The 26,077-nt window shown below is 41.5% G+C and overlaps 1 protein-coding gene across 1 annotated transcript; it reads right to left on the bottom strand.

Annotated features, from left to right (window-relative positions):
- Nucleotides 1-889: 889 nt before the first annotated feature.
- Nucleotides 890-25,821, bottom strand: LOC139453263 (multidrug and toxin extrusion protein 1-like). Its single transcript, XM_071234901.1, has 14 exons — nt 25,809-25,821; nt 25,102-25,214; nt 24,176-24,277; nt 23,083-23,151; nt 20,537-20,585; nt 13,192-13,305; nt 12,220-12,287; nt 11,199-11,307; nt 9,383-9,458; nt 8,390-8,459; nt 4,944-5,121; nt 4,314-4,408; nt 3,698-3,749; nt 890-1,209 (listed from the first exon to the last, which is right to left on the bottom strand). The coding sequence occupies exons 1-14, from the start codon at nt 25,819-25,821 to the stop codon at nt 890-892; spliced, it is 1,428 nt and encodes a 475-aa protein (XP_071091002.1).
- Between the last annotated feature and the right edge of the window lie 256 nt (nt 25,822-26,077).

Raw genomic sequence — 26,077 nt, 5'->3', positions numbered from 1 at the left:
ATATAGAAATGAAAAATCTATAAGATTAACTTAATTTACGGGTAAAAGAAAGTATACACTTGAAAATTGGATTTGACCAAATTATTACAAACGTTATCAAAACGTTACAACCTGAGAACAGTCGCCGAAACACGGCAAATGTAAGGTCCAAAACACAACTGTGATGTCCGTATGAAACACATCAATCATCTCTTGTTTATTTCAATTGTAGCCTCCATCAACTTGATTCTATACTTTCATACCAGTCATTCTGATTGGGACATTCCATCATTCTCATTGGGATAATCCGTCATTCTGAATGGGACATTCCACCATGGTGATTGGGAAATTCCGTCATTCTGATTGGGATAATCCGTCATTCTGATTTGGACATTCCACACTTCTGATTTGGATACTCTGCCTTTCTGATTGGGATATTCCGTCATTCTGATTTGGACATTCCACCCTTATGTGGATATTTTGCCTTTCTGATTGGGATATTCCGTCATTCTGATTGGGATAATCCGTCATTCTGATTTGGATATTCTACCTTTCTGATTGGGATATTCCGTCATTCTGATTGGGATAATCCGTCATTCTGATTGGGATAATCCGTCATTCTGATTGGGACATTCCACCATTCTGATTGGGATATTCTGCCTTTCTGATTGGGATATCCCGTCATTCTGATTGGGATAAAATCTCTAAAATCAGCAACTTTTGCTACACCAATCCATTTAGTATCTTTGTAAGCCCCACACATACAATTGTTGAAATTCTCATTCATATAAATACTTCTGATAACTTTAATGATGATTTGTGCCGATTTTTCTCATTTCTTAATGCATACCCGATGGGTCACCAATGGCCATTATCCCACACCGTCCTTCGGTTATAAACCTACATGCTTCTATTCCACAGTGATATTCCCTAGGTCTGTCTTGTCTGCCACATGTAGAGTTGTGAAGGGTTCAGTCTGACTGGCACCGGGAGTGTCCAAAGTATGTGGCAGTCCAAGAACAGCGACGCTCTCCGGAAAATGCGAGTATCCCTGCATAGTCCTTACTATGATGCCAAAGGCAAGAATGCCAATAACAGAAAGTACTATTATTAGTCGGGACACAATTATTCTCTTCACGTTGACCCTCGACTCGTTGATACGGGCTGGATTTTCATCCGAGGAGTCTTCATCATCACTGGTACAGTCTTCTTGAATCAATGGAGAGTAGTCTGAAATGAACAGAGATTATTAGCCGAGTGTGTTTCCTAGCAATAATATGATATATAAAGAAGACATATTTTATAATGCGTGTTTTTGTCACGAGCGTATTAAGTATATTTATTTCTCATATATATATATATATATATATATATATATATATATACTATTCACGATCCGGAATCACACTTTGATCACACATTTTTATCATATTATCAGTCTTCAGAAAACAGCGATAACCTTACGAGATGGATTCATTTACTCAAGTAACTTTGAAAACCATACAACGCCTGAGTTTTGTTTGTTTGTTCTTTAACACTGCACTCAGCAATATTCCAGCTATATGACGGCGGTCTGTAAATAATCGGAATCTGGACCAGACAATCAAGTGATTGATATCATGAGCATCGATCCACGCAATTGGGATCGATGGGACGCATCAACCAAGTCAGCGAGCCTGACCACCCGATTCCGTTAGTCGTCTTTTACGACAAGCATGGGTTGCTGAAGACCTATTCTACCCCCGGTCGTCACGGGTCACAACGCCTGAGTGAACCCCTTAATCATTATATAGTGCCAAATTATTTGTAGCCATGTTTCTTTCTGAAACTCTTGGGAACATGAGGCAATATTTTTCTTCCAGCAAAGGTTTCGAGTCGATATATGGAGCTTATTAAAAGTAGGCCCTGCTAGATCTCTTAATTTATCGGAGCTTGAAGTCAACTTTATCGGATTGGTTTACCCAATCGATAACACTATCCATTATATATATGATAAGTCTCTTCACCTGACGTGTCAGTTTGTTCGCCTATCAATACTCTAGTTATCTTCGAACCCGGAATCCTCACGCAGCCGTGTCAGGGTAACTTGCCGACACTGTCGTAACAATGTTTACAGTGCCTTTGCATAGGAACACAGTTTCCAGATAGGATATTCGGCAGTATTTATGCGACCCGACACGAATAAATTAACACTTTACCAAATGTATCTGGCGCAAGAATTTAGACTTAAGTACATAAATTAATTAATCACTCGTTCTTCAGATTTATATCGAAATAGCAGGCGTAGCATAACATCCACGTTGTATTGTGTGTTCTTTTAGGCAGGAGGCTATTTTTGTCAAACGTTTCGCTGAACACCAATCATGATAGGTAATTTCTTTACGAATTTACCAAATGGTTATCAATAAAATACTAGGTAAAAGAAGGAGGTTTTTTTTAAAAAGAGGACCTTGCGCCCTTTGTGGTTTAATGCCGCACAAATGGCAACAGTGTGGTTCAATAAGGTCCTCCACCGCTGCTAAGTCATCGTTCGAGTCGAAATGGGCTCTGGCTTGAATTTTCTTCAGGTTTGGGAACAGATTGAAGTCTGTTGGAGGCAGATCAGGAGAATAAGGTTGGTGCTGTAGGAGTTTAAAACCATACTCGTGTAGCCATGCCACTGACTGATTTGTGAACTGACGCGTTGCCCCCGTGGAAGAGCCCACCTTTTCTCAGCTTCCCACGTTTCTATGTCTTAATTTCATCACGTAATTGCCCCCAAAGTGCAACAGAATATGCTCCGTCTATTGTCTGGCCTTTTGGAAGACAGGCCACCATGATGCCACCCTCGGTATCCCAGAACACGGAAGCCATACTCTTTCCAGCTGATGAGACAGTCTTTGCCTTGTTTGGTGGTTGTGGTGAAAGCGTCAAATGCGTCCTCTGTTTTGATTGTGGTTTGTGACTGACAGTTGTGAACCCAGGTTTCATCCAGGTTGTCATAAATCGTCAAGAACCTTTATGGACCAGCTTCTAACAGAACTAGATTATCACGAGACATGTTGTGCCTGAGACGCTTTTGATTACAGTCATGTCAGAAGATTTGGAACCCATCGAAATGATACTTTCTTCTTTGCCAAAGTTTCTGTGTATGGATTGTACTCCCGAGGAATGACCCCTGAACGAGAAAAATGAAGGTCATCACCATATGGATTCTCTGGATCATTTCTGACGTTGTGGACGTCACAGGCCTTCCAGGACGAAGGTCGACACCAAGGCTCTCATCTCTTAACTACTGGCATAGGAAGGGTCACCCTTCCATGGTGATGTACTCATATCTTCATGGATGAGTTTTGGCGTTAAGCTCTTTTTGTGCAGGTACTTGATCAATGCACGTTCATCAAGTTTGTCCATTTTCCAAATGTCATAGACTTGTCACAGCGAAACAATGTGCTCAATGGACACACGTGTTTATGGATATACCTCAATGACATCATGCAATGTCCACAACAACAGATTTCACTATTATCGATTCTATGATAGACTCAGAATTTATCAATCACCAAACATCCATAAAGCCAATCCGCCAAAGTGTATGCAGTATATGTGATGTTGTTTTGGTTATCATGATGCCTAACCTAGATTGGTTTGAAAGAGTTACAGCTACTAACATGACAGATACCACTTAAGTGTAGCTTTGTTCGGTACAGCTGCAAGTAAGGTCTCCAAGTAATCTTACCACCGCCATTCAACTCGGAGCAATTTCTGTTTGCGCCTGCACGTGCCTGGGCCTGAAGGACAGAAGCAGCCGTTACCGTGTGTATACAACATGCATATCACTAGATACTGCTTGGGGTCATTGTTTGTTTGTTGTTTAACGCCGCGCTCGGCAATATATTCCAGCTGCATGACGGCGGTCTGGGAATAATAGAGTCTGGACCAGACAATCCAGTGATTGATATCATGAGCATCGATCCACGCTATTAGGATATGATGACATGCATCAACCAAGTCAGAGAGCCTGACCACCAGATCCTGTTACGACAGGCTGGTGCTATCCTGCTTCACACTATCAGCAATTTTATTCTTTTAGAAATATTCAATGTAAAATTTTTTCAGTACAACTGCTCCTGGAAGTTGTTTATGCGATAACACCGACTTATACTACTACTACTACAACTACTACTACGACTACGACTACTACTGCTACTGCTACTACTACTAAACAATAATAATAATAATAATAATAATAATAATATATAAAAAAAATACCCTAAATGGAAGTATCAAGTCAATGGAGTTATTAGGTGATATATGAGATGTGCAAGAAAAATCAGCATCATGCAAGTTCTCACCAGGACTACTTCTTCCTTCCAGTCAATCTTGTTGAGTCTGACGAGGAAGCAGACGCCCAAGAACGTAGCGGAGACGCAATAGGCAATCCAAATACCTGAAATACAGCCAGGACGCTAAGCGAAGGTTGATATATGAGTGAATTAAAAATCAAGGCGATCCGGGATTCGAACCCACAGTCATAGGTCATGCACACAAAGAAATGCGCGGAATAGACGAATTTGTTTGTTTGCCCATCTCATAGTTCCTTTTCACAAAACCATAAAATAAAGACATTTTGATTAGTCAGTTTGTTGTTTAACGCCGCACACAACAATATTCCAGCTATATGACAGCGGCCTGTACATAATCGAGTCTGAACCTGACAATACAGTGATTGACATCAAGAGCATCGATCCACACAATTGGTACACAATGACATGCATCAACATGCAGTGATCGATATTGTGAGCAACGGTCCACGCCGTCGAGGTACGATGATACGCTATCAACCAAGTCACAAAGCCTGACCACCAGATCCATTTGGTCGCCTCTTACGACCAGCATAGGTTGTTGGGAACCCATTCTAACACGTATCCCCACGTGGCTTTTGATAACTTGGCGAGACAATGGCGAATACGCAATAATCTTACCTGCAATGCCCAGCGATGTTAGAAACATTAACGGGAGCCCCAGAGGCAGACAGATGGCATAGTATGCCAGGAAGGTGGCACAAGCTCCAAACCGTTGGTGCCCAATACCTCTTACAACTCCGCCTAATACAGTCTGGAGGGGAAATATAATCATAAAGACAATATGGGAATAGTGAGTGAGTATGGTTTAACGCCGCTTTTAGCAATATTCCAGCAATACCACGGCGGGGGACACCAAAAACCCATGTTGGGATTCGAACCCGGGTCTTCAGCGTGACGAGCGAACGCTTTAACCACTAGGCTACCCCACCGCCCCCAATATAGGAATAAGGAAGAGAATATATGGATGTCAACTTCTTTATAATGAGGAACACAACGTTTCGGAGTATATGCTTACTCCTTCATCAGGTAAAATGATCAGAATATATTCTCCTCCTTGTATTAATTATGTGTATCACTTCTAAATGCCTTTCAGAGACCTAATATAGGAATATCTAATATTACACAAAGGATCGGAATTGCCATAATACTGGAAACAGTTCAATGTTCCAAATAAATATAAGAAATAATAACATAAAAAAACAAGATATACGAGTATCTATATCCAAATGAAAACAAAAACTCTCGAAAAGCTTACAAGAAGTTTTTAAAACTGGACGAAATTAAAATTTACATTATCTCGTTTTTAAGTTAATGAGAGGCATTATTTGTCACTGTTTGATGGTGATTAATGAACACATGCCCATGATATAGTTGGAATCGTACAATCGACTCTGCTTTTGGAAGAGATTTCTCCTGGATGTGGAAAGAGCTTTGTCGCTTTAATTTATCATGTCCAATACCGATGAAGCTGAATGCGATTTATTACATTAAGTAATTTTTCATGTACACAATCTATGTTTTAAAATAAGTGGAGCTCGTTCAAGCCAGGGCTTCCATTAACTTTACTCAATGCGAGTTGAAGAATTTTTTGTTTGTTTTTTGTAAAAAAAAAATTAACGCCACACAGCGGTCTGCAAAATAATCGTGCCTAGACCAGACAATCCGCCGACTGAAATTATTAGCATCGATCTATGCAGTTGGGATACAAAGACATGCATCAAACAAGCCTGGTCACACTATCATGTTATCCGCCTCTCGAAGACATGGAAAGGTACTTTGACCTGGAGAGCCAATATTACTGTTTGGAGAAGAATCAAAGCTTTGTTGCTTAAATTAAATCTACAAGGATGATTCTGAGGTATGATATATGTCGTGGTGACACGTCGTCTCATAGATACTACTAAAGTAGTCCAACTAAAGACCAATACTAACTCGGAGCTTCATGGGCGGGAGAAGAATTAAGTAAAACCTACATTTGATGAAGTGTCCTGTTCCGTATTTATCGCAGCCTTATGTACATCCTCTTTCAATCAGTAACTGACAAATAGTTTAAGCGGTTAAAAACAGCGACGAAAGCCTTTTCCTTGTCAGAAATATCTGTCCAAAGCTGAGTATCCAGAGCATGGGTTCATGAATCCATAGTGATACTACCAGGTCTTAGCGAAAAGGTTAGCATATCCTGCCCCATCAGAGCACATGTAACAAGTGACTGAGTATGGTTTCACGCCGCTTTTAGCAATATTCCAGCAATATTCCAGCAATATCAGAAATGGGCTTCACACATTGTACCCATGTCGGGAATCGAACCCGGGTCTTCGGCGTGACGAGCGAACGCTTTAACCACTAGGCTACCCGACCGCCCCGCACATGTAACAAACTCACGTAAAGGCAAGTCAATTGTTTACCTGAAAGACACAGGAACATATGGCACATGTACTCCACATGCCTACCTTAACACTTTTTAAAATCTTTACTGAGGCTTTAATGTTGTAACCTTGATCAAACAACTTTTGAACCAAGAGTCATATGACGCTCTTTGGAATGTTGGTAGAAAGAGCATGCTTGATTGTACCTCAACAGTTTTGAAATGTTGACACCAAAGGATGGAACTGCAGATGTATTGCTCGACACGAAGGGAAAGTTGACCATTGAAAAGCTGAAGTCATCTCTCTTGCCAGACAGTCTTGTAAACATCTTTAAAGGTTACGAGAACAGGTTGAAGAGGTTAAGACCAATAGCATACAGTAGACTACGGTTATAACAAACTCAAAGGGACTACTTATTTTAGTTTGTTATATCCGTCAGTTCGTTATAAGCGTGTTCGTTTTAACCGTAGTCTACTGTATATAATCCAATTCTGGCTCTAACATGCGATATCGCTTGTGTGAGAGACACCTGAAGATCCGGGGTAGAATAGGTCTTCAGCAACTCATGCTGGCGACTATGCTTGTCGTAAAACGCGACTTATGGGATCGGGTGGTCAGGTTCGCTGTCATTGTGTCCCAATTGCGTGGATCGATGCTCATGATGTCAATCACTGGATTGTTAGGCCCAGACTCGATTATTTACAGACCGCCGTCATATAGCTGGAATATTGCTGAGTGTGGCGTTAAACAACAAACAGACAAGCTTTGTGAGATCAAACTATACACCCCATACAGCTCTACTCGTCACCTATTGATCGACTGGCATAAGCGTTAGCTTGAGGTTTACATGATCAAATCCAACACAAGTGATTCTATTTCTGACTACCCTTTGCCTCAAAACATATTGTCTTTCACTTTCATTCCTTCTCTGGTCATTAGCACTGGATTGTCTGGTCCAGACACGATGGTTTATTTTTTCAGCTGCTACAGCCTTTGTTGTCTACATTTCACTTTTGAGGTACACTCGAATATGCTCTTTCAATGAAAATTTCAAAGAGCGTCTCTCGATTGTTGCTCTACATTTGTCATCATACCTCCACGTCAGAATGAGATGAGATCTGATTGTACCACGTGATCTTGATAAAATACTATGTAACCCGCCAAGGGTTAAGGCTGCACTTGAATTTCTGAGAGGCAGAATAAATCACGTGGAATAAAACCTAACGCGGGAGGCCAAAAAAACCATGTACCCATCGTGATTCTGCTACACTTTATATTGGACCAGGGTTGCAACATTCAAGCCCTCAGAAAATCTTCCATAAAGTTTTATGTTAGACGTGTGGAGGACATTTCCAAATTTGATGTATCAGTGACAAAAATTATGTTGTCCGTATTTTCACTTGTACCACGCGTTCCAGTGTTTTTTCAAGGGAACAATTGACTTGCATGTCAATTTGCATGTGTTTGTGACTGATACCTATTCGCGAACACCTGGTGCCATCACCTTTTGCTAGTGATTCATAAACACATGACATAGTCGGAATCATTCAATCGACAGTGCTTTCAACAGAGACTTCTTATCATTAAAGAAAGCGTTTTTTAGCTTTTGGTTTCTCAGTTGTAGACGTGTATACAGATACTGTGTTATCCAAATGTAAGAATAATAAAATGTCATTAGTTTGATCCCGAAATACTTACAACTACATTTTTTATGCATAGGTAGATGGTCAGGATGGGCAGAACTTGCGTCACGAGATCAGCAACTTCACTGTAATGATAGTTATGACCTGATCGTGAGTAAGTGTGTCTATATTTACTTACACCGCTTTTAGATATATCACGAAGAGGACATGGTACGCTTGTGGGGTGTCGAACCCAGACCTTTGGCGTCAAGCGCCAAAACTGTAACCAATAGGCAACCCACCACTCCTGCAATCAAGAAGCCTTGTAACCATGTACATATTATAGCATATACCTCCTTTGGTCAACGTAAATCTTGACTGAGTGAGCATGAGTTTTCGACGCTTGTAACTAGCTTCAAACATGGGGGCATTGAACACGGGAGCTCGCTGTGACAAGCGAACGCTTAAACCACTAGGCTACCCCCCGACTTAATCATGACGACACCATAGCTACACACGTAAGCGAATATTCAGTTAGTGAAATTAACATGTCGTTATGCTTTCCTGTTTACGTTTCTGAAACTCTTGACCCAAGAGACTGTAGCTCAAAACCATTGACACGGGGTAGAAAAGGTGACTATGCTTGTCGTAAAAAGCGACTAATGGGATCGGGTGGTCAGGTTCGCTGACTTAGTTGATGCATGTCATTGTGTCCCAATTGCCTGGATCGATGCTCATGTCAATCACTGGATTGTCTGGTCCAGACTCGATTATTTACTGATCACCGTCATATACATGTAGCTGGAATATTGCTGAGTGTGGCGTTAAACAACAAACAAACAACAACGCGAAGGAGGTATGACTATGAGGAAGCTGAGTGAAGACGGTTCACGCCACTTTGAACAGGATTTTTGTTCATATCATGGTGTCGGGTTGATGCAGGTCTTAGACCGTTACTACCCAGCACGGGAATGATGCTTACAAACCAAGAAACATAATGCTGTAGAGGTGTTAAGGCTACAAACATATGAATAACACGTGGGGCCTTGGGCTATTGTAGAATACTTACCTATCTTCTGTAAATGCTTTAGCTATCACACTTCTAAATATTGTAAGTACCGAACCCGGCAATGCAGATGTGATTCCTGAAACAGAAACGATGATAAAATGTTGTTGTACTCAAAATATTTCCACAAAATCTAAGACAGGTTCCTGGGATTCGAAGCCACGGCATGATATGGCCAGTAAAGGTTGTCACTAAGCTTTGTGGGTGTCCTAAGAATGTGGCTAAAAGACATCCACGACTGACCACTTGGGAATACCCGTGGTCTGACTGATGAATCTCAACATACTCTTATCAATGCTTCTCTAATGCTTCTCTAGCTCTTCTCTAGTGCTCCTCTAGCACTTCGCTCACGCTTCACTAACACTTTTCTAACACTTAGCTGACGCTTCTCTAACGCTTCTCTAGCACTTTTCTAACTCTTCTCTAGCGCTTCTCCAGCACTTTTCTAACACTTAGCTGACGCTTCACTAACACTTCTCTAACACTTCTAACGCTTCACTAACACTTCTCTAACGCTTCACTAACACTTCTCTAACGCTTCTCTAACACTTCTCTCACACTTCTCTAACGCTTCTCTAGCACTTCTCTCACACTTCTCTAACGCTTCTCTAGCACTTCGCTAACGCTTCACTAACGCTTTTCTAGCACTTCGCTAACGCTTCACTAACACTTCTCTAGCGCTTCACTAACACTTTTCTAGCACTTTGCTAACGTTCTCTAACGCTTCTCTAGCACTTTGCTAACGCTTCTCTAAAGCTTCTCTAACACTTCTCTAGCGCTTCTCTACCGCTTCTCTAACGCTTCTCTGGCGCTTCTCTAACGCGTCTCTAACACTTCTTTGGCGCTTCTCTAACACTTCTCTAGCGCTTCTCTAACGCTTCTCTAACGCTTCTCTGGCGCTTCTCTAACGCTTCTCTAAAGCTTCTCCAGCACTTCTCTAGCGCTTTTCTGTCGCTTCTCTAACACTCATCTGAAGCTTCTGGTGCCTCTTAATGCTTGCTTACGACACTGTCCAGTTATGAAAGAAACTTCAAAGAAGTCCAGTATATTCATCTTAGTAACATTTGTCACTAAATAGGGTCGCCTAGTTCTGCATTTTAAGGAAAACCTTAAAAAGTATGTTTAAACGTTTTATTTTTTCAATTTCACCGACACTAGGTTTTTAAACTAATTAGACCGCCTCCGTGGTCTAGTGGTAGAGCGTCCGCCGGGAGAGCGGAAGGCCCGGGGTTCGATCCCCGACCGCGTCATACCAAAAGACGTTAAAAGATGGTACTTGTTGTTACCCTGTCTGGCGCTCGGCATTAAGGGTCTAAAACAAGGACTGGTCGGCTCGGAGTCAGTATACTGTGTCTGAGTGGTGTATTCATGTTGAACTGCTGCATGGTATCTCAGTGAGCTAGCACTATAAATCGGCATCAGTCCGGACCAGTACAAGCAGCCACACAAACACACACACGTACATATATAAGTGCAATAATCTTGGACGCGACGTTAAACCCCATTTCACCTCACCTTTAAACCAATTACGTAAACTTAGTGGCAGGAGGGGCAGGACATGCCTACCCTTCTCACGAACACTTGGTGTCATCACTGATTTTCAGTGATCTATTCATATAATTTTCACCGCCTTTACGCTGCTACGGAATCTGTTTCATCGGATAATGGTGACTCTTTATTCTCTGGCGTTGACGTTTCATGTTTAATCAGTGTGTTAATTCGACATTTTTACCACTTGAAATAGTACCGACCACATCAGAGTTTGTTTCTAATTACCAAAGTGCATGCAATACACCATTGGATTAACACCTGATCTCACCTGCCAGCATTATTGCAGCTGAGTAGGCTGTCTGACAAGCCAAGTGGTCACCCCTTCCAAGTAGATTGCCTATACGCATGCCAGCGGCCGTGGACATCCCATAGGACACCTACAATGAGGAATACTTTTCAGATTTTCCTTTTTATAGAGTATTCCCGATGTATCTGAAGAAATATGTCTGCAAACAATTTGTCACTTCATGATAAACGGTGCGGTCTCCAACAGCATTTGTTCAGTTTATAAAGTTATTTTAGTGTGTTAGAATCTATAATACGAAAAACGTTAAAAGACCATAAAGAGATTATTATCCTTGTGTTTCCGTATCGTAATTACCATGTACTAGGAATAAAAATATGTTGTTTTTTTTATATATGATATTTATGATACGGAATCATATGAGGGTAATACGTTTTATTTGTAACCCCCGAAAAACCGAAATCTTAGGGTCTACGACTTCTTAAAAATAGAATTTTTTATTTAACTTTGTTTATCTAAACCCCATCTTATAAGCGAACTCAAATTTCATACTCTTATTTAACTTAGTAATACCCTGGTATCTAAACAACTAATAGACACGTTGTACACACAATTGACATGATGACGGTACATTGAAACATGTCAGTGATGTTAAGCTATAATATGGCGGCCTGTAAATAATCGCGTCCAAACTAGGTACATCAGTGACCGATGTAATGAGCACCCATTCACCAATTTTAATGTTCTGCTGAGAGTGAGTGAGTGAGTTGGGTTTAACGCCGCTTTTAACAGTATTCCAGTCATATCACGGGGTGTCAGCTTAATGTGGGAGGAGAGCCCGAAGTGATGCAGGTCTCAGACGTTTACCACTTCGGTGAAACCCACGAGCACGGGTATGGTGCTGACAAACCTAGAAACATAATCGGGGCGAACTTGAATTCGAACCCACAATCATAGGCTCAGCGAATCGCGGCGCCTTAGACGACTGGGCCACCCGTGCCCCCTTCTGCTGAGAGATCAGTGGCTGTAATTAGTATGAACCTACCATGTCGGACGTGGTGACAATTTGAAAGAGGACGGCCTGAGCTGCTAACTGCACCGTGCCAAGATAACCTGGAAATGAAAGGACAAGTCTGTATACAAGACATTCATTGAAACACAACCATGTATCTAACACTGTCTGCTGCACCAGCAATACATGCACATTGACACACCACCAAGGTAAGTACCTACTAGTTATATATACGCCTAAACACAAAACCAGGGTACCGTACCTTCCAGTACTATATATATACTACATAGACACTTCCAAGGTACAGTATCTGTCAGTGTAGAAATACATCTCGACTAACAACGAAGGTACAGTACCTGCCAGTAATACATATACCTCGACCCGCCACCAGGGTACAGTACCTAACAATTATAAATACACCTCGACATACCACCAAGGTACAGTACCTGCCAGTAATACATACACCTCGACACACCAACAAGGTACAGTACCTGACAGTAATACATACCCCTCTACAGACCACCAAGGTACAGTACCTGCCAGTTATACATACACCTCGACAGACCACCAAGGTACAGTACCTGACAGTAATACATACACCTCGACAGACCACCTTACATCGGATACACAACCAAAGTACAGCACCACCCAGCACAATATACACCTCGCCACACCACATACCCGTCACAACAACGTACACCTCGCCACACCACATACCCGTCACAACAACGTACACCTTGCCACACCACATACCCGTCACAACAACGTACACCTCGCCACACCACATACCCGTCACAACAACATACACCTCGCCACACCACATACCCGTCACCACAACGTACACCTCGCCACAGCACATACCCGTCACAACAACATACACCTCGCCACACCACATACCCGTCACAACAACATACACCTCGCCACACCACATACCCGTCACAACAACATACACCTCGCCACAGCACATACCCGTCACAACAACGTACACCTCGCCACAGCACATACCCGTCAGTGCAACAATGAACTGGATACACCACCAAGACAGAGCGACCATCAAGAAACCAGGAACCGCCAAACCGATGAAACGCCCCCATTCCAGCCAACACTTGGGCGACCAGCCTGAAGAATAATCATGTCTTAGGTACTATCTTGCAAAAAATGATCATTGGCTTGGATTTTATAGAAAAAATATATTGTCCCAGAAAAAAGCTTTAAAAAGATAATTACTAGTATTGTTGAAAAGAGAAAGAAATTATCAGCCACGAAAATACATTGTTGCAAGATGTTTTTTTCATATAAAAAATATTTAGGCTCACAGCTTTAATTAAACAAATATCTTGTTTTTCAGCTGTAGCTGAAAAAATGTCTAGTCACCATCTAAAATCCCTGCTTCCATCCCCTCCCCTAGATATCCAATGGTCCGCCCCTAAAGGCACTTTTATATACTTGTTAAAATGACGATGAAGTTCACGAATATATGTGATATTTGCGTTATATCATAACATAAACACCTTCTATAACACATGCTTATGCTACAGTCGGAATCGTACAAAGGTCTCTTATATCATTTATATTTGTATGGGGGCGATCGAATAGCCTGGTAGTTAAAGCGTTCGCTCGGCACGCGGAAGACCCGGGTTCGATTCCCGATATGGGTACAATGTGTGAAGCCCATTTCTGGTGTCCTCCGCCGTGAAATTGCTGGAATATTGCTAAAATCGGCGTACAACCATACTCACTATATTAATATGGAATGAGTGAGTGAGTTGGGGTTAACGCCGCTTTTAACAGTATTCCAGTCATATCACGGCGTGTCAGCTTAATGTTGGAGGAAGCCCGAAGTGATGTAGGTCTGAGACGTTTACCACTTCGGTGAAACCCACGAGCACGGGTATGGTGCTGACAAACCTAGAAACATACAATCGATTCGAACCCACAATCATAGGTTTCTGGCATGCCCAAGGGACGCAACTCTTCACAGCCAATTGCGGCGCCATAGACGACTGGGCCACCCGTGCCCCCTTATATGGAATGTAATAACGTGAATGCCTTAATAAAAATACAGAGCACGCCGTCACATTTCCAAATTTAAAACATGAAATATATATCCCCATAAACATATCACATAAGCTGATACTTGTTACCCTGCCTGATACTCGGCATTCAAGGAGATAAAACAGGGTCGGCTCATGGTCGGCTCGGCATTAGTATAATGCGTAGGGTATCCATGTTAAACTGTGTCTCAGTGATCTAACAATCTAAAACCGACATAAAGCGGGACAAGTACAAGCAGCCACACACATACATGTACATGCACGTTACTTCATGAGTGAAAGAGTATTCAACGCGACGATAAAATCCTCACCTTTGTACAAAGGTATTTCAATTCCTATTAAATAGTGCTGAGCATTGACAAATTGATACCTGCCCAAGTAGACGTGTGGGTGTTCAATCCATGAATATACAAAGCGTGCATGATGAGGCCTGATCCGTACGCCAGACATATCGCCAGGGCAGCACCGCTACAATAAACGAATGAGCTACGATCAATGGACCAGCACTACACAAGTGGCTCACTGATTGTCTTTGTCACATACATTAATCTTAGCTAAACCATGTGGAGGTCGTTTCCAAATGGGATGCATCCGTGACAAATCTTCTGTCCATTGGAATTCCCAATTTTGACTTGTACCATGTATTCTCGTGTTTGTTGAGGTGGTTATTTCACATGCCTTTGCACGTGTTTGTGACATTATGCAGGATGTGCTTACCGTTTCGCGAGGGGGGTGGAGGGGGTGGGGGGGGGGGGGGGTGATTCGTCAGATAATATATATACAGGATAGGAGTTTGAAAATGCTAATTCATATGGAAATACATAACGCTGCTTAATTATGTCCAGGTGCGTATTTACATATACAAACTGTATCATGGAACAACACACATATCCGTTGAGTCGTGAACCTCGTGAATTTAAAGTCTTTTAAGACTTTTAGAAATTAAACGAGTTATCCGTAGTTCGAGACAAACGGAGAGCTGATAAACTCCCAGGCAAAAGAAATGCTCTTGGAAATTGGATTTGACCCAAACATTACAAATGTTATTGGGCTGAAAACAGTTGCCGGAAAACTGCAATTTGGCTAGGATACCCTTTGTCGGCACCATAAGTTGATCTCGTCTTAAATATCGAGTTAAAAGAGTTCACTATACAAACTAACTGTATTCATTTGTAAATAATTAAATTTCTGTTTTGTTCATTGTAATTCCTGCATTCTGATTATCTGAATTGGTCACGTGTTATTGCATTCATTTCCCGATGAATGTGAACAATTAAGCCACGCCCACTGAAGCGGACTACTTTTATTGCAACGGAATGTCGGGGAATCCCAATATTACAGTCGGGGGAATTTCATTTCAGCTCACGTCATGCACAGGACATTTAGCGAAATTCATGCATATTCATTGTCCAAATTAAGCTTTGAGACCGAACGTCGAGAATGACGCGACTCGCTCTCCCGTTTTTGGTCCGCTCGCCTGGTGCTGCAGATCGGTTTTTCGAATCATACCTCAATAAACCGACAGAAATCCACAGTCAATCCTTTACTAATGTACTAGTGAAGTGTTTAACTTACACCATGTCCAGACCCGCCCAGAGTAGGAACACATACAGGCAGAATAGGTTGAACAGGTTACTTAGAGTAAGGATCAAAAGTGTGGGCAGCACGATACCCTGGAGTAAAAGGAAAAAAATAATTATGAATTATTATAAATAGTAAATAAATGATACATAATAATAACATATAACAATAAAAATAAAGAATGTATAACACTAATTACTAATGTCTGAAATACTGTCAATGGTGTACTTAACTGACATTTAATGTGCAAAAACTATCGAATCAAGAAGATGGAACACATACCACATTTAATCAAATCCGGAAGCTTTTTGAAAACACGATTTTCGAGATGAAGTCCACTAGCTTTTCATGTGTCCAGTATTTAAAACGGAAATGCAACTATGCTGAAAATGTGTAAGCTGTTCAGAACAAATATTATCTGAACGCTGTCAAAAAACATTGAGCAAATGGGAACCACCCCAAAGCGTTTTACGATTTACATCTGCATTCTCATCAAAGCCTTAGGTAATATATCAAACGCATCTATGAGTGAATGAATATTCTACATGTGTTTATGACATCCGCGTACCTGTTATACTACTGATAGCGGTTAGAATGTAATGAACTTTTGAATTGTTCTGGGAAGCTTTGCTCAAACAGAAATCAGTAACCGTTGTGATTACCCATTGGACATACACTTGAAAGAAACAGGCAGGTAAAGGTATTCGATTCACAGGTGTATCATTCTAAGCTGATATACCTATTATGTCAAATTATCTTTGAAGCATTAACATATTGGAAGCAGGTCAAAAGACCCTAGATAAAAAAAATTAAGAAACATTACCTGGGCGCAAAGGTATTTGCACATCACCATCATCGCCGCCAGTGCCTAAATTATTACAAGGAATATCTTGACAATTATTGTCTGAATCAACATAAGCTATAATTCAGTTTCCTTATCTTGACAACGATTGTCTGCATCAATAGAATATATCATTCAGTGGACTTATCTTGACAACGATTGTCTGCATCAATAGAATATATCATTCAGTGGACTTATCTTAACAACGATTGCCTACATCAATAGAGTATATCATTTAGTTACCTTATCTTGACAACGATTGTCTGCATCAATAGAATATATCATTCAGTGGACTTATCTTAACAACGATTGCCCGCATCAATAGAATATATCATTCAGTGGCCTTATCTTGACAACGATTGTCTGCATCAATAGAACATATCATTCAGTGGCCTTATCTTGACAACGATAGTCTGCACCAACAGAATATATCATTCATTGCCCTCTATATTTCACATCATCCTATTAAGAATATTTACAATTTACAATTATATTGGTGGGCAGAAATTCACAGCAATAAATATTATATTTACTGAGTAATCAGAGGTAAAGTGAAACTCACCGGTAAACCTGGTATGCAGGTTGTTACATAATTCCCCGTTAATCTGAAATATAGCAATATGAAAACGAATTATCTTGTCTCGAAGTTGACGAGATATGTGAGATACCAAAGTACGAGATAGAGTCAGTAAAGTCAGTGAGTATGGTTTTACGCCGCTTTTAGCTATATTCCAGCAATATCACGACGGGGGACACCAGAAATGAGCTTCACATATTGCACCCATGTCGGGAATCGTACCAGGGTCTACGGCGTGACGAGCGAACGCTTTAACCACTAGGCTACCCGACCGCCCCGCGTCAGTAAAGTAATAAACAGGTACAGGTGCTATAGGCGAACATCTGGGCCCCGTTCCACAAAGCCATCTTAGCGCTAAGGTGATTGTAACTCCCATACTTTAACACTGGCTTACGACAATCATAGCGCTAAAATCGCTTTGTGGAACGGTACCCTGGTGCCATCACTGATTTTCAATGATCCTTTCTTATTATTTTCCATTTACACCCAATGGAATCTGATATTGGAAATTTGTTATTCTCTGGCGTTGTATACTATAAAGACAACTGATGCAGACTTCAAGTAGGTACACCATGTACAGTGAACTGTACGATCATATACCATGAATATTCCGAGATGCAGTGAGCTGGTACTATGGTCATTTACCTGTCGGTTCTCGAAAACCTGGTATCATCATTTTTTATAGGGATTCATAAACACATGCCGCCATTCTTCAACAAACATTAATCACCTGGGCATCACCAGGGCATCATCAGTACCATTTGTTCATGTGTGACATTGGCTTTTGTATGGCTAACAGATAAGGGATTAAAGTCATAAATGGGGGATGTTATATGAGTGGTTCATGTCATACTATGTTTACGACACGAGTGTCTAAATTCCGGTATCATGTGCGAGGGAAATAATTACCGGAATTTCGGCACGTGTCGTGAGCATAGTATGACATGAACACGAACATAGTGTTCTATTTATTTCCGAAGAAGATGTCTACATACAGAGACGAATTTTAGTGTTTACCTACGAGGACAGCAAGTCGCAACAGCAACGGAATCACAATTTGTCAAATGACGGCAACACTCTTTAGTTATGACGTCGTATCTAGTGTGACGTCATTACGAACTCACGTCACGATGAGACTCGAATGACGTTACCAATGCCGGGTTTCCATATATATATATATATATATATATATATATATATATATATATATATATATATATATATATATATATAATTATTTAATTATTTGAAGTACACGATATACGGCTTTATCATTGGACGACAGGTCGGGCACATGACCGCGAAATTGACGTTCATACGTTTTTCACGAGACTGTTTTCTTGAAATGACGTAAAAACTGACAGACTACTTCCACATTCCTGGGGAGACCCCTGGGAATTCCCTAGCACGAAAACATACATAAGCGTTCTTTCTGATCTTTTAGAACCTTTAATCTTGGTCTCAGTGTTTCAGTATGCATTGAAAAAAATCAGAGAGCTTGACTGCATGATTGTTCACGAATATCCTCGCTACGGCCCATCCGAATAAGCAAACGAAGAAATGCACATCCAAACTATCGTAGTATGGACTCGATCCGTGTCTTGGCTGACAGTGACCGTCTCCAGCAATCTATGAATTTACCTTAGTGTCTGTTTGAGGCATATTTAACCACATTTCAATGATCGGCCAGTTGATCGATGATGACGTACACATGTAACCGCCACAGGTTCATTCACAACTCCGGAAATCTCTCCCGTCACGTTTATTGTGGCGGTCATTTTGACGTCATGTACTTGATGTAAATGTATTACGACGCGCTGTCATTGTAACTGACTTACTGAGGTAGTTCTTTACAGACCTTTCTCATGTAATGGTAATATTATCTGAACACATGTGTTGTGTAAGATGTTTCTGAAGAGCAAGTTATGCATCCACACGCTCATGTCACCTCTCTTTTTGAGGAACTATTTTATTCCGCGATATAGCTGGTTGTTGTATGGCTGTCAGTGTAAACATTAAGTCACACGTACTAAATAAAATTGTGTTTAGTTCTTGGCCAACATCCTTTGAGGTAAGAAATTGTGATAAATTGTTTTATAACAATTGACTTTCACCTTGTGTGAGTTCATTGGAGCATGAACCTTCAAAGAGTGAGGGCCAAACATTGTATGAACGTCGTCGCAAGCTCCGATGTTGATACCCTTTTGCCCTCACTCACAAAAAGTGAAGGTCAATTCTTATATATATATATATTATATTATACCTATATATATATAAGAGTTGACCTTCACTTTTTGTGAGTGAGGGCCAAAGTGTATGAACGTCGGAGGTGGCGACGACGTTCATGCAATGTTTGGCCCTCAGTCTTTGAAGGTACTTGCACTGTTATTGTAGGTGTGAATAAACATTGCCATAAACAACATTAACGACGCGGGGTTAATATAATTAACTATCTGACTGCACCTGTTACCACATAAAAGAAATAACTAATTTGTTCGTCAGTTAGAACCAATGCATTATAATGCTGTATGATAGACTTCATAGACTGGAAAGCCGGCAGTAAGTTGCCGGTATCCATGCCTTGGGCATTAACAGATAATGCCCTCGAGTTTCAAACTTCACTAAATATTAATATAAACATTAGTTTGTCTGCACGCTGCATGTGGTGTTTCTCTCGCACGCTGTCACCGAATTCGTTTAATTACCGGGACTGCTGTAGTTTGTTTGTCACTACAGGGTATCTCGATGTTGTTATAATCTTCCTCGTATTTCTTGATTTCAGAATGTTTATGGGTTATTTTAACACTACTCCTCGGCTTGGGTTAAAAAAGTCCAAACCTCGAGCTCGGAGTGGAGGCTTTTCCCGAGCCGTGTTCTAACTATAACATCAAACATTGTTAGAATAGATATAATATCAGAAACTACTTATCACCTGGATAAGGCGGGGTCCTGTCCAAAAGCCAACATTATGCGTTCGACGTTCATGAAGAGGGCAACACAGGGAAAACATGCCAGTATGTTGATCAACAGGGCTATAATGAAACCATGAATCAGTTTGAATTTCCCTTTTCATTGAAAAGAAAGATGAGGCTAACTTGGATATGTTACTGTCCATACCATTTACATTAAAAGGGTGTTATAGTAAGTATTATTTCCCCAGCTCTGGTTTAATGCGTCATCTGGTGTGTAATATCTAACAGTACTGGTATTTACCGTATTAACATGTACGTTTTATTTACAGATTCGCTGTCATATTCAGTGTATTAAAAATATTATGTTATCAATAGTTTTTCCTACCTCTTTGAAGCAAAATACCAAGGTTCTTTTTGTTGGTACTACCATATGTCTGAAACCGAGCATGTAACATGCTACAATATGCAATTTTACACATGCTCAGTTTTATTTTTTTATTTATCCCACGCCCACTCCCACTCCTACTCCAACTCCCTCTCCCTCTCCCTATGCCGCCCCCCACTCCCTCTCCAACTCCTGCTCCCTATCCCGCCCCCCGCTCCCTCTCCCACTCCCTATCCCGCCCCCACTCCCTCTCCCACTCCCTATCCCGCCCCCTACTCCCTCTCTCTATCCCGCCCCCACTCCCTCTCCCACTCCCTATCCCGCTCCCTCTCCCGCTCCCTATCCCGCCCCCCACTCCCTCTCCCACTCCCTATCCCGCCCCCTACTCCCTCTCTCTATCCCGCCCCCACTCCCTCTCCCACTCCCTATCCCGCTCCCTCTCCCGCTCCCTATCCCGCCCCCCACTCCCTCTCCCGCTCCCTCTCCCTATCCCGCCCCCCCACTCCCTCTCCCACTCCCTATCCAACCCCCCACTCCCTCTCCCACTCCCTCTCCCTATCCCGCCACCCACTCCCTCTCAACTCCCGCTCCCTATCCAACCCCCCACTCCCTCTCCCACTCCCTCTCCCTATCCCGCCACCCACTCCCTCTCAACTCCCGCTCCCTATCCCACCCCCATTCCCTCTCCCACTTCCTATCCCGCCACCCACTCCCCCTCCCGCTCCCTATCCAACCCCCCACTCCCTCTCCCACTCCCTATCCAGCCCCCCACTCCCTCTCCCACTCTCTATCCCGTCCCCCACTCCCTATCCCCCCACTCCCTCTCCCACTCCCTATCCAACCCCCCCACTCCCTCTCCCACTCCCTATCCCGTCCCCCACTCCCTATCCCCCCCACTCCCTCTCCCACTCCCTATCCAGCCCCCCACTCCCTCTCCCACTCCCGCTCCCTCTCCCACTCCCTCTCCCGCTCCCTTATCCCACCCCCCACTCCCACTCCCGAGTATTAAACGTAAGGAATTAATTTGGACATTTGTCACCCTTTACTACGTTACTATATAACCTGAACTGCAAAAGAAACGTCACCATGGATAGGTATATGAGAAACCTTATTTGTCCAAAAACTGTAAACATACTTTGAGAGATATTAAAAAGATGAAACTTGGCAAAACTGATCATCAAGGTTGAAATTAAAGTGTAAAATGTTCTTAAAGTGAAACACAAAACTAGTCTATGAGACGATGGCATCACAAGTCAGCATCTCGTGTGTCCGCCATGTGCATTGATGACTGCCGTGCAACGTCTGTACATGGAATGGATGAGGCGGGTGATGAAGGCCAGAGGCACTTGAGCCCACACTCTGAGGAACGCCTGACGCAGTTCACCTGCAGTTGTCGGCCTTGGTCGGACGTCATTCAGCCGTCTTTGAATCTCGTCCCATAGGTTCTCAATGGGATTTAAATCGGGTCTGAGGGCAGGCCACTGCATGGTTCTGATGCCCTTCTGCTGGAGGAAGTCTCCTGATGCTCTCGCAGTGTCTGTAACGCCATAGGCGCATAGCCCCTCCCTGGTGTTGCCTAGCTCATCCATATCTTTGCCCGCCTTGCTTTCAGGCTGGATTCATAGAGCCGGTTTTAACGGTATATGTTGAAATTCGCCTTCCTGTTATTGTACGGAATTTTCTATTGATAACAGGAACAGATTTGAATCTACTGGACAGTGCAATTCTTGTAATGAGACGAGCTTGTCTAGGTGTTGTTTTCTTAGGACTGCAACACCCAGGTCTCATCATTGCATCCCCCACCCGTTCGACGGTACTTGTCCCACAGTCGAACACTTGTTGCTTTGCCAAGCTTTCGGGCAACTTGCGATACTGATGCAGTTGCATTAGTAATTGTGAGTAAAAGACGCGCACACTTTGTCTTTTGTGTGCACTCTGTGCGAAATAGGCCATTGTGGTTGGATGTTGAGTTCCGACGTAAATGCCAGCTCAACGATACATTGCATACAGGAACTATAGTATTGTTCATGACACTGTAAACGTAACAAACAACGAATCGATAACTCATCACACAATTTTTAACTCTTCTACTAATTAATATAAAGCATTCATTCAGACATGTAATGTGACATGTTTACGCTCTAATATTATTTTAATATATTTTTTTCGACATATTTGCGTTCCGACGTAAATGCCAGCTCAACGATACATTGCATACAGGAACTATAGTATTGTTCATGAAACTGGAAACGTAACAAACAACGAATCGATAACTCATCACACAATTTTTAGCTCTTCTAATTAATATAAAGCATTTATTCAGGCATGTAATGTGATGTGTTTAGGCTCTAATATTATTTTAATATATTACTTTATTTAACTTTAGTATTGTTCATGAAACTGGTAAAGAAACAAACAACGAATCGATAACGCATTCACACAATTGTTAACTCTTCTACTCATTAATATAATGCATTCATTCAGACATGTAATGTGATGTGTTTACGCTCTAATATTATTTTAATATATTTTTTCGACATATTTACCTGGGAGAACAGCGTATCACAAGCAGTGTTAATACCGACCACTATGGAACAACCAAACACATCGATGACCTGCAGCATGAATAGAACATATATGTACTGTGCGTATGGTGAATTTTGGTATAGGCTCAAGTTTGTGAGAAATAGATGTAAGTTCTATTATGCTCATATAAAAAGCTATACGTGTTCTTTAAAAAGACGTTTTCTTTGTTACACTACCTTTTAAAATCTTAATTTCTTTAAAGCCTCTGCACTGGTCACATACTTTTTATCATAATTCAATTATTCTCGAGGGGAATCAAATTAAAATAGGTATATGATATGCAATTTTCTTAAAAAACATATGAACAAATGTCAAGAAAAGCAGCTGATGGAGGCTCATGTATTTTTATCATTGTAGTATATTTAAAGTATTGTGTGGTCAAGACGTTTATCATATACTGGATAGTGTTATCGATGCTATAAACCGATGAAACATACTTGGTATCATAAATATTGGAATACGATAAATATTCAAATGAGAACAACATGCAGGAACTACTTTAATAAACTTCATACACCGCCGTGATACCTGCTTGCTCAATAAAATATTGCCTAACGTTCCAAATAAGTTAAAGATAGGGGTTTCCAGATGGTTATATATCTCTGTATAAAATCATGGCTACAAATCATTTGACTTTGGTAAAAGTAAGGAAGTGAGACTGGCCAGAGACTGTGAACTAGCACTGTCCCCAAACGAGGTTTCCAAGGTCACTTCAGAGAATGTAAATATGTCTTAAACCTCAGTTATGTGTTAATTAATTTTATTACCCCAGTTCGTTTCCGTATAGCTATAAAATATTATGAATAATCAATATATACAGTAAACTACGGTTATAACGAACACGCTTATAACGAACTGACGGATATAACGAACTTACTTTTTGGGTCCCGACTATTTGCTGTTGTTACACTGTATATATGCTTATAACGATCTGCGGTTATAACGAACTAAAAGTAGTAGTGGCTCGCATAAGATAATTCCTGTTCCTCATAGATGACATTTACGATGCCAAAACTTATTTGGCTAATAATCTCAGCATATGCAACAACATACAGCCTGTCCAAGAGCTGTAGCGTCCAGCTGGAGCGTGCCAAGATGACCGGTAAACATGGCATTGGTGACGAGGATAAGTTGTTCCAGTGTTGAGGACATGGTCTGTAATGTCAAAACGTAAACTCGATAAAATAGACTTGTTGTTATGAATTCTAACGTAAACTCTCACGTTCACTGCTGCTCTAGATTGCCTTATATATACTGCTTCCCTTTTGACGAAGACATTCTTTATTATTTCTATGATACACAAAACCGATTCTACAAATATGTAAACTGTACATTTAATAGTCATATGATCCCTATCAAAAGTTGGGTAGTATATAAAAACATGATATTCTGTGTTACGGTATTCTTGTATTTACTTCGCACAATAATCCTGAAATCTTTCGAGCTATGCATAGTGTGTGTGAGTGAGTTAGGTTTAATGCCGCTTTTAACAGTATTCCTGTTATATCATGGCGTGCCTGCTTAATGTGGGAGGAAAGCCCGAAGTGATGCAGGTCTCAGACGTAAACCTCTTCGGTGAAACTCACGAGCACGGGTATGGTGCTGACAAACTTAGAAACATAATCGGGGCGAACCGGGAATCATAGGTTTCTGGCGTGCCCAAGGGACGCAACTCATCACAGCGAATCGGGCCACCCGTGCCCCTGAGCTATGCATAATGTTATTGCAATTAATCTGATACACTACAACTGAATAAGGTTTTGTATTGACTTTTTATCTGGTCACATGCGATATTCCGCCGATCATCACGGATTTTCATATATCCTTTCATATTCTTCATAATCTATTACTATTTTGCATTTTCTGCCATATGGGATCTGTTTCAGCAGAAATACGAGACTGATGATTCTCTGACGTTTACGTTGACGTTGACGTTGACGTCTTGAATTGGTATGTGGTTGCATCATTGTGTAACTTACCACAGGCCAGGCCAGGGTCAGCATCGCCCGGAGTTCATCTTTGTAAGCCTTTGAAAACTTCCACTTGTTAAGTCTCAAACACCGATGATATGTCTTTGGAGCGTTCTCTTCTGCTGCACACAAATACGATCACCATAAATAATTATCGTAATTCCATTTACAGTGAAAAAAAACAGCAGGATTAAAAGGTTTGAGTACACGTGCCGCCCCCTCTCTCTCTCTCTCTCTCTCTCTCTCTCTCTCTCTCTCTCTCTCTCTCTCTCTCTCTCTCTCTCTCTCTCTCTCTCTCTCTCTCTCTCTCTCTCTCTCTCTCTCTCTCTCTCTCTCACTCAAACATATGTCACTTATCTGTTCAAATCTCTCTCTCATACACACATCTCTCTCACACTCAAACAAATATACCTTCATATCTCTCTCTCTCACAAACATACCTTGTTGTGTTATACTCTCCCTCTCTCAACCTCCCCCACTATCTCAAACGCATGTACCTTGTTATGTCATATTTCTTCATATATCTCTATCCCTCTCTCACTCTTCTCACTCCCTCTCTCTCTCAAACACATATACCTTGTTATGTCATATCTCTTCATAATTCTCTCTCACAAGCATACTTTGTTGTGTCACACTTCTCTCTCTCTCGCTCTCTCTCAAATATATATACCTTGTTATATCATATTTCTTCATATATATCTCTCTCACACACATACCTTGTTGTGTCATATTTCCCATCCCACTCTTCTTACTCCCTGCCCTCCCTCTCTCTCCCTCTCTCACAAATAGATATACCTTGTTGTGTCATATCTCTTCATACCTCTCTCTCACACACAGACCTTGTGTCATATTTCTTCATATATCTCTATCCCTCTCTCACTCTTCTCACTCCCTCTCCCCCCCCCTCTCTCTCTCTCTCTCCCTCTCTCTCCCTCCCTCTCAAACCCATATACCTATTTCTCCCTCACCCTTCTCACTGCCTCTC

This window comes from Haliotis cracherodii, unplaced genomic scaffold (genome assembly GCF_022045235.1).
Source record: "Haliotis cracherodii isolate W230 unplaced genomic scaffold, xgHalCrac1.p SCAF_10, whole genome shotgun sequence".
NCBI lineage: Eukaryota > Metazoa > Mollusca > Gastropoda > Lepetellida > Haliotidae > Haliotis > Haliotis cracherodii.
The sequence above is the reverse complement of the archived record's forward strand: the minus strand, read 5'-3'. Positions and strand labels throughout refer to the sequence as shown.

Excerpts from the sequence above, each read along its gene's own strand:
- LOC139453263 (XM_071234901.1), bottom strand. Across the intron at positions 12,288-13,191 it reads GTTCATTGTTGCACTGACGG|GTTATCTTGGCACGGTGCAG; the intron begins GTATGTGCTGTG and ends TTTCATTTCCAG. Across the intron at positions 4,409-4,943 it reads AACATCGCTGGGCATTGCAG|GTATTTGGATTGCCTATTGC; the intron begins GTAAGATTATTG and ends GCTGTATTTCAG.